We start from the raw sequence: 13,975 nt of genomic DNA, 5'->3' as shown, positions 1-13,975 counted from the left end.
ATGTAAATGTTTATGTGTGAATGACTGCACAACCATTCATTTTAAAAGTGAATCTGTGTACAGGCCCTCTCAAATGCAAGGTACAGACAGGAAGTGTACTACTGTACACGTTGAACATAATGTGTGAATAACTGGACGTGTATAGATCTGTACACGTATATGCTGTAAACAGAATGCACATGTTAAATGTATTATTTGAAGGGGCTTATAAGAGCTCCTAAACTAACTACTGAGCCACTAAGAGAGGATTCTGCAACAAGGTAAGCTATTCATTCCAATCCATTCTACATCACTGGTTGTTCTGTTCATACCTGATGAAGATTCCCATGAAGCTGAGCATGACAGTTTTAAGAGATCTCGGGTATCCTACAAATAAACAGAGAAAACATTTAAAGTTTTATGAGCATACATAAAAGCACAAGACTACTTTTAGAAGACCTCCCATTATTTATTTAGGCAGTAAAAAAAGATCATTTGTAGCATCAGTGTGCTTTCAAGCCAATTCCACAGATTAAGAATAATGTGTGACCAAAGCTTTGTTACTGCTAGAGACTGCCAGAAAAAGGAGCAGGTTTCAGTTTTGCATTACTCTGCACTAGGCAACAGAAGCTACATATGGGTCCCTCAGCATTTGCCTTGGAGCTGTAGCTATTTTTATGTTGTCACTTGGCATAGTGACCTCCATGGCTGGGCAAGATGATTAAGCAGGTGGTGGCCTCTGCTCCAAGCAGTTTTGGATGGTGCAGATTATCTAGATCCATTTCAAACTGACTTTCGTGTGGGCTATGGGGTTGAGATTGCCTTGGTCTGCCTGATGGATAATCTCCAACTGACTATTCGCAGAGGGAGTGTGACTCTGCTGATCCTTTTGGGTCTCTGTGGCTTTCGATACCATCAACCATGGTATCCTTCGGACCACCTGAGGGAGGTGGCATTGGGTGGCACTGTTTTACAGTGGTTCCATTCCTTCCTCTCAGGTAGATTCCAGATGGTATCACTCGGAGACTGTTCTGCAAAGTGAGAACTAAAGTGAGGAGGCTCCATACTGTCTCCAATGCTTTTTAACATCTACATGAAACTGCTCAGAGAGATCATCAGGAGGTTTGGTGAAGGTGTTATCAATATGCTGGTGACACCCAGATCTACTTCTCCATGTCAACCTCATCAGGAAATGGCATATCTTCTCTTAATGCCTGCCTGGAGGTGGCAATGGGCTAGATGAGGGATAACTGAGGTTAAATCCAAATAAGACAGAGATACTGACTGGGGTGGTGGGGTGGGACCTGAGAGATGCTTTAGACCTGCCTGTTCTGGATGGGTTTACACTCCACCAAAAGATCAGGTGCACACACGGGCGCACGCACGACAGGCACACACGCGCTCATGACTTCCGGCCGATGGGGGAAACAGAGCAGCAGGGAGGAACGCTGCCACCCCGAGGGGCTTAAAAACAACAGCGCGCCGGCAGGGGAAATGCGGTGGGAGGGGTGAGTACAGCCTCCCCCGCCCTTAAAGTGCTACCCCCGTCGGCGTTTCAGCGCCGAAACCACCCCCAGCGCCGAAACGTTTCGGAAGCCTTCATAATGGCCTCCGAAATGTTTCAGGCACAAGCCTAGCCAGACTGGTCTCCAATACAACACAAAGGACCACATAACACCAATTTTAAAAGAACTGCACTGGCAGTATAAAAATACATGATTTGTTTTACTGTTTTTAACCCATTATGTTGCACTTGTGGTTACTAGGGTTACATACATTTTTAAAAAATATCGGCTATCACCACTTGCCTTGACAAGCTTTTTCCTTTGGCAGCCCGCAAAGAAGCCCAAAGGTAAGCATGATCTGGTTTCAAGGGTTCCTCATCCTAACTCCCCATCCAAGGTTTGCATTGGGATGCAAAGAAAGTCTGCTCCCTACTTCTGGAGGTAGCTCCAGGAAAATAATAAGCTTGATTCTACACACCACACCACATGAATCTGGGCAATTATAATTAAGAATACCCAAAAGCATCTTTATGACCGTGAGGATAAAGATGCATAGGAATAGCATAGCTTTACGTTAGACAAGGCAGTGCTGTAGAGATTGCATGTGTGACTGTATCTCTGCTAGTGTCTCAAAGCAAGCATCTGGGGTAGCCCCTGGCACTTGACTGGCATGGGAAAAGATTACTACCAAGTAGCTATGATAGCAACTATCATACTTCGGACACATTATGCGAAGGCCCAGCTCCCTTGATAAATCCATAATGCTAGGAAAAGTGGAAGGAAAGAGAAGAAGAGGACGACCAGCAGCAAGCTGGATGGACTCGATTACAACAGCAATGAATGCACCACTGAGAGACCTTAAACGCCAAGTTGAAGACAGATCATCCTGGAGAGAATCTATCTATGTGGTTGCTAAGAGTCGACACCAACTTGACGGCACTTAATCAATCATTCAATCAATCAGCTATCTGCAAGGCTGCATACAGATGCTCTTTTTTGGAAACAAGAAAGAAGGAATCAACTCATAACTAATCTTTTTCAGAACTGTGGCTGTGGCTTGCTGACAGTTATAAACATACCTGGTTAGAAAAAGCAGTCCCTAAGATTTTATTTACAGAGCTGAACGGTTGCTGCTTAGACTGCATGTTTTTCTCCTTCAGTTGTCTCTCTCTGCACGGGGTTTCTAATGATGGTAACTGAAATGAAGAACTAATTGGATTGGGTTGTAGTGTCCTAGAACATGCAGTTTTTTGGCACCAGGATACAAGAGTCTCCTTTTTCAAGCTGTCATTTTCTGATGGAGAAGCCCATTTATTCAAGTCTGAACTGGTTGTGTCTGGATCCACATAGTCCATTTTACATTCTCTACTGTTCTCTACCAAAGGTGTTCTTGTTCGAAAAGGACACTTTTCACTCCTTTCGAAGTTTCTCATACAACGATTATCTTTTAGCATTATGGAACAGTCAGGTGAGCCATCTGATCTGAAGAGTTTCCGAACCACAACTTTTGGATACATAGCCTTTGTTGCAATATAAGCACTATTATCTGGACTGTCCTTCTCAATCTTAGCACTTCTTAAAAAAGCATCAATTATAGGGCTTCTGTCAGGTGGTGTGAGCAACAATTTCTTCCTTCTATTTTGCTTTGGAGAAGATATGCTTTTCCTTAGGTGCTCTGTATGCAGTACAGGGATCCCAGCTTTCCCATTTCTTTTTTCAGGAGAACACAATATAGTTCCATCTTCATCCATGAATGTAAAAGCAATGAAACAAAGTTAATAATGCACAGTCAACACAGACTCATGGCAACATTGCAGAAAGAGAAAGCAACCTTCCCCTTTGGATGCAAGCCAGCTATTAAGAGACACTGTGGGACATTTTGAAATGTGTTGTGTTATGTGCCTCTGATCATTTAGATTTCATGCTAGGATTTGGCAATCATGCTGCTTAGTCACATTTCATAGCCCAAACTAGGTAACTTTTAAGTCACTGCAAATTAACTGGCCTCTTGCGCCGCTTCCTCACTTCAAATGTTACCTTAAACTGAGCAAGAAGGGTTCTCAAAATATCACTACAGTTCAGGCACAAAATGATCCAAAGACAAGATCCCTTCCTAGAATAAGGAACTATGGAGATAAAGTTTAAACATGATCAATAAAAGGTCTAGGGTGTTTCCTTGTTTTACATCTGAACTTTCCAGGAGCCCTCAGCAATGTGTTTCAGATCTTGCAGAGCCCTTCCAAAATGCAGGGAACTCTCTGGACTCTAAAGGTTCATGCTCAACAGCATGAACACACAGGGAAAGGCCAAGTCGCATAAGGGGACCTGTCATATTTCCGCCATCTCTCAAAGTGTGCATGCTTCATTAGTCAGGATTTGGGCCACTCGCTGCTTAGAAACCTGGTGGCTCACACAGATGCTGATATTTTGCATATTTTGATCTAAAATATGGACCTTCTGGGGAAATGTTGCATTGAGTATAATTGAAATTACAGGTTAGGAACATAGGAAACTGCCATATACTGAGTCAGACCATTGGTCTATCTAGCTCAGTATTGTCTTCACAGACTAGCAGTGGCTTCTCCAAGGTTGCAGGCAGGAATCTCTTCTCAGCCCTATCTTGGAGAAGCCAGGGAGGGAACTTGAAACCTTCTGCTCTTCCCAGAGTGGCTGCATCCCAAGAGGAATATCTTACAGTGCTCACACTTCTAGTCTCCCTTTCATAAGTAACCAGGCGGACCCTGCTTAGCTAAGGGGACAGGTCATGCTTACTACCACAAAACCAGCTCTCCTCTTAGTTTACCAATCCCCTCTTTTTAAAATTTGGAGGTCTGGATATGATGGTTTTGACAGAAGCTAAGAGAACTGATTGGTCCTAAGTAGAGGCTGGAGAATCCCAAAACCTCCAAGGGATGAATGGATTTTGAAGGTAAGGGACATTGCAATCATGGTAAACTACAATATAGAGAAAAAAATATTACTTATTCCATTTTAGAACAATAAATTGACGATGTTCAGCCATATGTGCTATTGAATATGATTTAAGAATAATTAAATTTCAGGATGATTTGGAGAGATCAAGGCTATTATAAAAGCAGGCAAGAATTATTAATAAAAACACAAAATATCAATTTAGAGAATCACATCAATCACAATGTATCTGAATAGTTGTATGATTTCATCATGATCAAATCACATGTATGTTCATTAATTTAGTTTTGTTACCTTTTTCTACTTTAAGATTTATTATGATGTGAGAATTTTTTTAATTAAAAGATGGTTTAGAAAAGATATCTGGCAGCTCACACACAAGGCTGAAAAACATATTTGGGCAACAGTAAAGATTCCAAAGCACTCCAGGATCAAATGGCACTATCTCATACTCCACCACTTTAAGGTTTTGCTTCCACCCATGAAGCTTATCCTGCCTAATAAAGAGGGAGCTGGCACAATACATCACGTGATGCATATTTACTCCCCATTGCACTTTAAGCATAAGCAGGATCTTCCAAACATGCAGCAAAATAGACAACTATACAACACCTACATATGGACAGCTAGAAAAGGAAGAATGCGAGACAAGGCCCTCAATGTTGTAGAAGCAACTTACAGCTTTTCAGCAGCAAGATCTGCTTACCTGGTTTTGGAATAGTTTTGAAGTAGTCAGTAATACAGTGACTCCTGCAAAAGAAAAAAAATGACTTGAAAGTAGTACTTACTTTATCATATTATTGTGTGTACAGATCTAGTGGTCAGTTAAATCAAGAGAGTAGATCAATCCTCTAAAAAGGGCAAAATGTTCTGACAGATAAGACTTTTGTGCTTCTCCCTCCTCTTCTCTTCCTCCCTCAGTCAGACAGGCTCATAGCCAGGGGCAGGGGCTAAGGTAAGCCTTGCCCTCCCAATTTTTTTCCTGCTCCCTTAAATCTGTTTTACAAATATTTATTTAAATAACTGAATGTTGCTTGTACTTAGGACTGATGAGGGCCAGGTAAGCTGGTCCCCTAACCTTTTTGGCACTCTGCTCCCTAAACATTTAGGCTGGCTACAAGCCTGCCACCATAGTATGTCTCTACACACACACACACACACACACACACACACACGCCCACCTTCCCCGGTATGCTCTGCACATGGATCTCCCACCTACCACCACTGCCAGGTCCTCCTCCTCCTAGAAGAGGAAGAGGAGGAGAGATGTATTAGCCCACCACTCTCCTCTACTCCATTTCCCCTTCTGGAAGGAAGAGAAGATAGAGACAGAGGAATCACGGCAATGGAATGGCTGGTGGCTGTGCAGAACACACCCCATTGGAGGTTAGGGGGAAGAAAAAAGAGGCACAGGCTGGTAGAGGAGGAAGAGGAAGTCACAGCAGACAGGTGAAATAGTAGCACCCAAGACCCCTGTACCTGCTGCCTGAGGCAATCACCTCACCAGGACTGACCCCCAAGACAGCACCACAGTAATTTTTACTACAGCCAGCAGTCACTCCGAGGTGGCCTTCCCTCTAGTCCACTGAACCAGGAATCAGGCAGCACTGGAAAGGCAGGCAGGGATACAGACCTCACTATACAGCATGGCAAGGTCCACTGGCGTTACAGCATCTGTCTAGGCATGTCAGATTCCGCACCACTGGTTGGCCACCCATGTTGTATCTCACCACAAGAAGTGTTTGTTCATTGTATCTTTTTGTACTCCTCATACCCGAGATCAGAGTTCCCAAGCTTTGAAGAAGTGTGGAGGCACACATTGTTCTCAATGAAATTGGAGGCACACTTTACTCTTACACTTGAACAGTGAAGGAGTAAGATTTATTTACATCCAGAAGAGCCCTCTGCATGAATCACTGCGCTCAGTGTCTCTCTTGACTGGAAGGAGAGAAATCCAAGGCAATAATTCAAAGCAGAATACTGGCTTTAATAGGTGGCAACCCTGTTTCTTTGTACAGTTCGTTGCTCTGGTCTTGACTCCTTCCAGCTAACGTCCTCTAAAGGCAGATAATCTTGCTTGGTCTCTAAAGCAGGAGCAATTGAATGATACCAACACCCACAATGTAGAGATGTGGAAGAACTATCTACCCCAGTAGAGGCTGACTGGAAACAAATGATTTATTTCTTTAATTCGATTTCTATACCACGCTTCCAAAAATGGCTCAGGGCAGTTTACATTAACACAAATCAATTAAAATAAATTAACAATTAAAAACAGAGCCTATAAAACTACTAACAATTAATACAGATACAAAGGATAGCCTTCTCCATAAAAGCCCTGAGATAATTGAGGTGCAACCATCATTGAATCCCCCCACAGGCCGGGCAAAGGATATGAAGTAGTGCAGACTACAAGACCCAAGAGACATCTGGGGCAGGCAGAGTCCAGTATTCATTCATTATTTATTAAATGTATATATTGCCCTTCCTTAAGTGACTCAGGGAGGTTCTTTCTGGGGGGACTATAACCTCATCAAGAACAGGAAGTTCTATCCCGTCTTGCAGATTATGACCCCCAAACAATGAGTACCTCCATCTTGCTTGGATTCAGCTTCAGTTTATTCATCCAGCCCTCTACTGCCTGTAGATAGGCATTTAAGGCTCTAATGCCATTTCCTGATACTGATGACAAGGAGAAAGATTTGGATGTCATCAGCATATAGGTAACACCCAGCACCTAATCCCCTGATGACCTCACCCAGCGGTTTCATGTAAATGTTCAAAAACATTGGTGACAGAATGGAGCCCAGAAGGCCTCCATATAGCAGCTCCTTATTTGAAAAGTAATGGTCACCAAGCACCACCATCTGAAATCTACCCAAGACACAGGAGTGGAACCACTGTAAAACAGTGCCTTCTGTCCTCAAATCCCTCAGGCAATTCAGAAGGACACCATGGTCGATGGCATCAAAAACTCCTGAGGAGATCCAAAAGAGCCAGCAGAGTCACATTCCCTCTGTCAATTCCCTGGCAATCTATCAAGCATACCAAGGCCACCTCAACCCCATAGCCCACCCTAAAGCCAGTTTGAAATGGGTCCAGATGATCAGTTTCCTCCAAGACTGCTTGGAGCTGATCAGCTACCACCTTCTCAATCATCTTACCATGGGAGGTTGGAGACTGGCCTATAATTATCCATCACCAGGGGAATCCAGAGTGGGCTTCTTAAGAAGGGGTCTAACCACTGCCTCCTTCAAACAAGGTGGCATTCTACCCTCCTTCAGTGAAGTATTAATGGTATCAACTAGGCCAGCTCCAACAACCTCCCCGCAAGATGAAATGTCATGTTGGGCAAGGATCCAAAGAACAGGTGGTAGGCCGTACCACTCCAAGCAGCTTGTCCATATCCTCAGGAGTCACAAACTGAAATTGATCCAATCTAATCTTACAAGAGGGATTGCCAGACACCTCCCTAAGTGGCCCTACAGAAATATTGGAGCCCAGATCAGCCTGAATGAGAGAGATTTTATCTGCAAAGAACTCCTTATGACACATTGTTTCCAGACACAGACTTGAAACAGAAGGAGCTTGAGTTAAACCCCTAACAACCTGGAAGAGCTCTGCTGGATGAAAACTTGCAGACACAAAACGTGCAGAATAAAACTGATTCTTTGCTGCACGTACTGCCACAGCATAGGCCTTCAAATGGGCTCTATGCTGTGTCTTATCGAATTAAAGATGAGTCCTCCATTTGTGCTCTAGTCATCTACCTTGCCACTATATTATAGGCAGAGACCTAGGAAGTCCCAGAGGCACCCAAAGAGGAACAGCAAATGGAGACTGCCTGCCACTTCAGTGGGATCTCAAGGAGGGACTATGCCTACAATGTGGGACAGTGGGCATTGCAGTGAAAGCTGGAAATTGCAGAGAAGCAAGTAATGCCTGTTACAGACATGTTGTGAAACACCCCCATCCTTCAGGTTTATGCTGTCAGGCAAAAGGCAGGTGGAACAACCCCACCATGGACACAATAAAGCTCCAAAGTGGACAGTGTGTTCCTGGGTTTCTTTGAGATGTCCACCTTCAACCCCACCTCTGCCCTCCTGGCAGTTCAACAGCATCCCATCAAAGAGTGCTCTAGACTCACACGAGTCCAGTTTTATTTCCTGCAACACACTAACAATGCATCCAGTTTGCAAATTACAGTACTGGTCCAAGACCTTTTAAGACTAAATGCTCTATATTTTGGCTTTGATCCAGAAGCCTCTGTTTTTACAAACACCATTTTTGTATCCCCACTTAGGGCATTTCCACATGTTGATTTCTATCATCTTTCTTTAAGCTCCCATCTTAGCGAACACTGGGCTTTCACACCAATTCCAGATGCCCGCATCAGCAGGAGCAGCTCGTGTATAGGCCAGCTGAGGCAGTGGCCTCAGGTGGTGCCTGTGCCAAGAGGCGGCAATTGTGAGCATCCTGCCCTGGGGTCATTGACTTATCTGCCTGCCACTCCCCAGCTCTTTGCCACCTTCCCTTTCTGTCCCTCCCCACCTTGTGTCCTGGCCCAGCCCCGATGCCCACTAGTGTCAGGGGGCAGGGCCAGCCCAACCCCTCTCACCTGTGCTGCCCTTCCCCATCTCCCAGCTGCCTTACCTTCTGAGCATGCCAGGGTTTTAAAGGGCAGTTCACCAACAGAGGCGAGGATGGTGCATCTAGCACAGAGTGGCAGCCTCTGCTTATTGCCACTGCTCTGTTAGCTGGATTGTTTCCTCTCTTGCTTCCCCACCACCATGTCCTCCACCAAAAGATTTGTGCACTGCGTTTCACTCCCAAAACTGAGCAGACAAAGAACACGTCTATTGGTAGAGGGTGTGTGGAGTGGGGTGTTGCATCTAGACAGGGAACAGCACCCTTCTGCTATTTCTGGAGCACCACCAGCCGGCCAGCACTTTTCCATGGGTGGTCGTGAAAAAGAGATGAAAAAGGAAGCACTGGCTGGCAGGTGGCACTCCAAAAAGAGCTGAAGGGTGGTACTCCTCGTCTGACTGCATCACCTAAAATCGTAAAAAGGGAGGGCAAGTTTCTTCAAAAGTAAATGCAGGCATCTGGAGCCTGCTCAAGAGCCTTTTGTTAACTAAGATGGGAGCTTAAAAAAAGAAGATGATGAGATAAGGGTGTTTCCACATGTTGATTTAACTGAGTCAAAGTGAATCATGGTCACAGCTCCTTTAGATTTACCTTTTTCATACCTTAAGGCTGAATCATTCAGAATTGGTGTAAACTACCATTAATTGGGAAGTTGAGCAATTATTAGAGGTTTGTATTTGAAGAGGCATCAGCAGCAATTGGTTTTAGAAGTCATAGGTAGCTGTGTCAGTTCATTAGAACAATCCAAATACCACAATCTGGTAATACCTTTATTAGGACCACCCAAAGTGGCACAATGTCTTAAGCAGCAAATTTTCAAGTGCTCCAGAATACTTCATCTGGTTAGATATTAAGCAAATCGACTGGGTGGGGGACAACAGAGCATGGTGGTATAGCTCTAAAACCTGCAGCTTTAAAATGGGGTGTAGGAGCAGCTATGCAGACTCAAGCTGATTAGCTTATTAGTAGGTGCTAGATACTGATTTCACAATGCATTCAGAGCTACACTAGAAAAAAGTTAATAATGGCTGTTCCCTCTTTTTCAGAAAATATAAAATCTAGAAGTTACTCCATTCTGTCTTGAGCATCAATAGACACACACAGATCCCTTATAAGGCAGAGAGAAGCAAAGGGAAATGTGGTAGCCCTTATATTAGCAAAGCTTGAGATTAAAGCAAAGCACTAAATAAAGTCAATAGAACACAAATCATGTAGCATTAACAATGGCTGGAGGCATTTAATCCCCTCCCCACTCCATAGAGACCCATATGCAGATGGTAGAACCACTCCTGATATTTACTACCACTGGTATACTTCTAACAATAGCGATGATCAGAGTTTATAGTTGCATTATTGTGGAACCACCATAAATGCATGGTATTTAGCTGCATCATTGTTATTTGACAGTGTTTAACTTAATACTAAGGTATCCTAAAGGGCATATATATCGTTAATTAGCTTTCTATTCATTCAGTTCCATACATTTTCACAAAGAGGAAAAAAGCTACAGCCTTCAGTTGCGACAACGATAAGTCACAATGTACAAATCTACTTCATCTTCTAACAATATTACATTACTGCTAATTTAGACCCAAAGTTTCAACATAAACAACTGAGCCCCTTACAAGGAGAGGTTTATCGATCACACTGCTCGAAATAAGTTTCTCTTACAAAGAAATTGTGGCAGGGATTCCTGTACCCTGCCACACATATAAGGTATAATTATAGGTATCAAAACACAAGAAACTCACCTGCTTCTTCACAACTGTACTCTTTAAAACTGAGGTTACAGGACGCATGATTTCAGAAATGTGTTCTTTCTAACGTTTTTCCGCCATCAAGGACAAATTAACTTTCACTTTCATACACGAGAAGTACTATGCATGCAGCATGGTCACGCCTCACCAGACAAGATCACTCCTCCCCATCATATCTCAGCAAAGCCTCCTTTAAGATGCATCCTGCCAGCTCTCAGCAACTCCGTATTTGCATATCTTTAACAAACGCTTTCTTCTTAGTAAGAAGAATCACCCTGCCTACACTGTTTGAGGACAACTTGGATAAGGAGAAATGAGGAATTAGAAGAACAAAACAGAGGAATATTGCATGCCAGAGCTTGCTAACTTCAAACAGGAACTTTTAAAAAGTGGTTATTGTTTTATATTTTATAGGGGGAGAGCAACCATCCCTAACCAACCCCAGCACAGCATCCCTCCAGTGGTTGCTGCTAGTGTCCACCTTATGTTTATTTTCAGACTGCAAGCCCTTTTGGGACAAGGGACCATCTTTTATTATTATTAATTACCATTATCATTATCTTTTTATATTATTATTAAAAACCATTTTGAGAACTTATGTTGAAAAGCCATATATAAACATACATAGTAGTAGCAGCAGCTTGAAGCTAGCTCTATTGCTGAAGAAACGTGATCTAGCACTTTAATCTGTGGCAAGATTTATCCAAGCAGCACATCCTGTTGCGGTTCAAGACAAGTTAGTACATGTCGTCATTTCCACGAGTAGGCAGACCAAATTGATACATTGTCTCTTTTGCAGTAAGAAATCCTGAAGGGACCAGGCACTGGACATAAACTATCTCAAATTTCATACTAGGGCATTAACTTATAAATAGCAAGGGGGAAAGAAACATTCTAAACAAGTATAAAAATCACAGAGTGACAAGATCAACTGGGACTCAAACAAGGGGCCACTAGTAGTCCTCTTGAGGCTGCAAGGTGGGAGGAAAAAGAGGCAACATTGTTTCCCCAAGTCCCAGCATTACTCCTTTTCCACTATCACAGACAGCAGCACATGGGCTCCCCTCCAGACTTGATCATAAATGCTTCCACATAAGTCTGGGCAACAGCCAGGTGCTGGCCTTGTCTGTGTGGCTATAGTCTCTCAGTCCGTGTCAGTAAATAAAAGCTGAGCGACAGGAAAGTAGGGGGAGGCAACGGTGGCTCTCCAGATGTTGAACTATAACTCCCACCCACAGCTGGGGGACCATGGGAGTTGTAGCAACATCTGGAGGGTCGCATGTTGCCTCCCCCTGCAGTAAAGCAAAGATTTGGCTTCCTTGTATTCACTGGCTTGGACCTTCACCTGAGAGACCAGCAGGAGAGGAGGGAGTCAGAGTATTACCACTGCAGCCCTATGCACATGCACTGCTCCTGAAGGTTAGAGGATCCTCCAGAACAGAAACTGACATGGCACAAAATGGTGCACTGAGGGTTGCACTTGGAAAGGGGGGGAAAAACATTAACCCCTCTGCCCCAAGTGGAAGTGCTTTTCACTCATGCACAGAAGTGTTTGGATTGACATTCCTGTGCTGTTGCCTTATGCCATCCCCCTTCCTTGGTCCTGCCTAGGCTCTCTTGTGGGATTTCCCCCAGAGTTCCTCCCCAACTCTTAACCCAGTCCTACCAGGACTGATACTTTTAGTCCTCTGGGTGCCCAGCTGACAGAGTGCAAGTGCTGTCTCATTCGAGTCACATTCTGCTAGAATAGAGTATTATATGTACCAACAGAAGGAAAAGAGGCAGTGGGGGCAAGTTAAAGGAGCCATAGTAACGAGTATAGAGAATATCCCTCACAAGGAGAGTTGACCAATAACAGTACTTGGCATGCAACAAATAGCAGTATAGGTAAAATGAGTGTTAATACACAGCAATAAATCCAACATCTGAATCTCACTTGGGGACAGGCGTTTACCCAAAGAGCTATAACAGGAGAACACAAAAGATCAGATTTTGGAGCTGATTAACAATATATAACATATCATTGGTACCAGATGCATGCACCTGCCAGTTTTTAGGAACTCTCAAAAGAGATTTTTAAAAAATAAATAAAATCAGCTTCCTTGCCAGATACGTTGGAAGCAGTGTTCCCTCTAACATTTTTTTCATCTGTACATGGAATGGATTTTGTTCTGGGCAGCAGTATCAAGGCAGTGTGTGTGCACGTGCATTCAGAGTGGCGCCTTCCTGATTCAATCTGAGCAGGATCTAAAATTCACTGATCAGACCAAAACGACTTGTGAGTATGCGCACATGCACACACCTTTGAGGGAACACTGGTTGGGAAGTAGCCAAAGAACCACTAAAAAAAGAGTTCAAGGTAGATTTTGGAAGTTACAGACCAACCTCTAAGTTTGAGGTTAGGCTAACATGAGCCTAACCCTAAATTTGTGAAAAGCATTAAGAACTGTCTTGTCAAACACTGAGAACAAGTCTTGTGGAAGACAAATCAGCATAGCTTCTGCAAAGACGTTCAGCCTTGCAAAACTTTTAGAATTTTCCAAGTGTTAAACAAAAGAATCTGGAGGCTTAGCACAAAGATATTTCATTTCTGGCATATATCATATGTAGTAAGACAAATCAGGAAGAAAAAGCCTTCTTTGCAGATTATTGGTGAGGAGACTGAAGAGAGGGACTTTTATAGCATTTAGGCTCTGCAGCTTACTGTGTTAGCAGACAGCCTACCTGCCCTCTCCCCTTCTGTTGACCACTTTTGTTCATGAAATGCTGCACCTGAACAATGCGCATAGGCATATGAGCAGCAATGAAACTTGGCATTGTACTGCCCTAGAGAAAGTCACTCTCACACTGGGCTAAAGCCAGGGAAATAAAGACTCTCTGGAAAACAGAGGAGAAGCAACATGGACTGATAACCCTCAAAACAGCAGTATTGCCCTTGACCTGCAAAATATCATGGGACAAAAGAGGTGTTTATGCAACAGGAGTATTCAAGGCCAAACATGCCTCGTCCTTTTCTAAAGTTTTAATGTAATCATCTGAGACTATCAAGGAATTGGAAATGCAAGACTGAGGGAAGAGCCCTGGATGATCATCCTATCCCCTTGAATGGGCACAAAAACCTCCTCTCATTCCAACTTAGATAACTTTGTTTACAGC

The 13,975-nt window shown here is 43.5% G+C and overlaps 1 protein-coding gene across 4 annotated transcripts in view; it reads right to left on the bottom strand.

Moving 5' to 3' along the window:
- Window positions 1–13,975, bottom strand: part of SLF2 (SMC5-SMC6 complex localization factor 2) — a 63,278-nt gene that overhangs the window by 28,468 nt on the left and 20,835 nt on the right. For 2 of the 4 annotated variants that reach the window (XM_053311529.1, XM_053311530.1), the window contains exons 2-4: window positions 5,122–5,165; window positions 2,564–3,225; window positions 312–366 (exon numbers count right to left, since the gene is read on the bottom strand). In XM_053311529.1, the coding sequence (XP_053167504.1) occupies window positions 312–366; window positions 2,564–3,225; window positions 5,122–5,165 (761 nt within the window). The remainder of the gene's footprint in view (window positions 1–311; window positions 367–2,563; window positions 3,226–5,121; window positions 5,166–13,975) is intronic. The other 2 variants (XM_053311531.1, XM_053311532.1) reach the window with 1 other exon arrangement.

Source organism: Hemicordylus capensis, chromosome 3 (genome assembly GCF_027244095.1).
Source record: "Hemicordylus capensis ecotype Gifberg chromosome 3, rHemCap1.1.pri, whole genome shotgun sequence".
Lineage (NCBI taxonomy): Eukaryota > Metazoa > Chordata > Lepidosauria > Squamata > Cordylidae > Hemicordylus > Hemicordylus capensis.
Note: the sequence above shows the minus strand (reverse complement) of the source record. Positions and strands in the feature narration are given on the sequence as shown.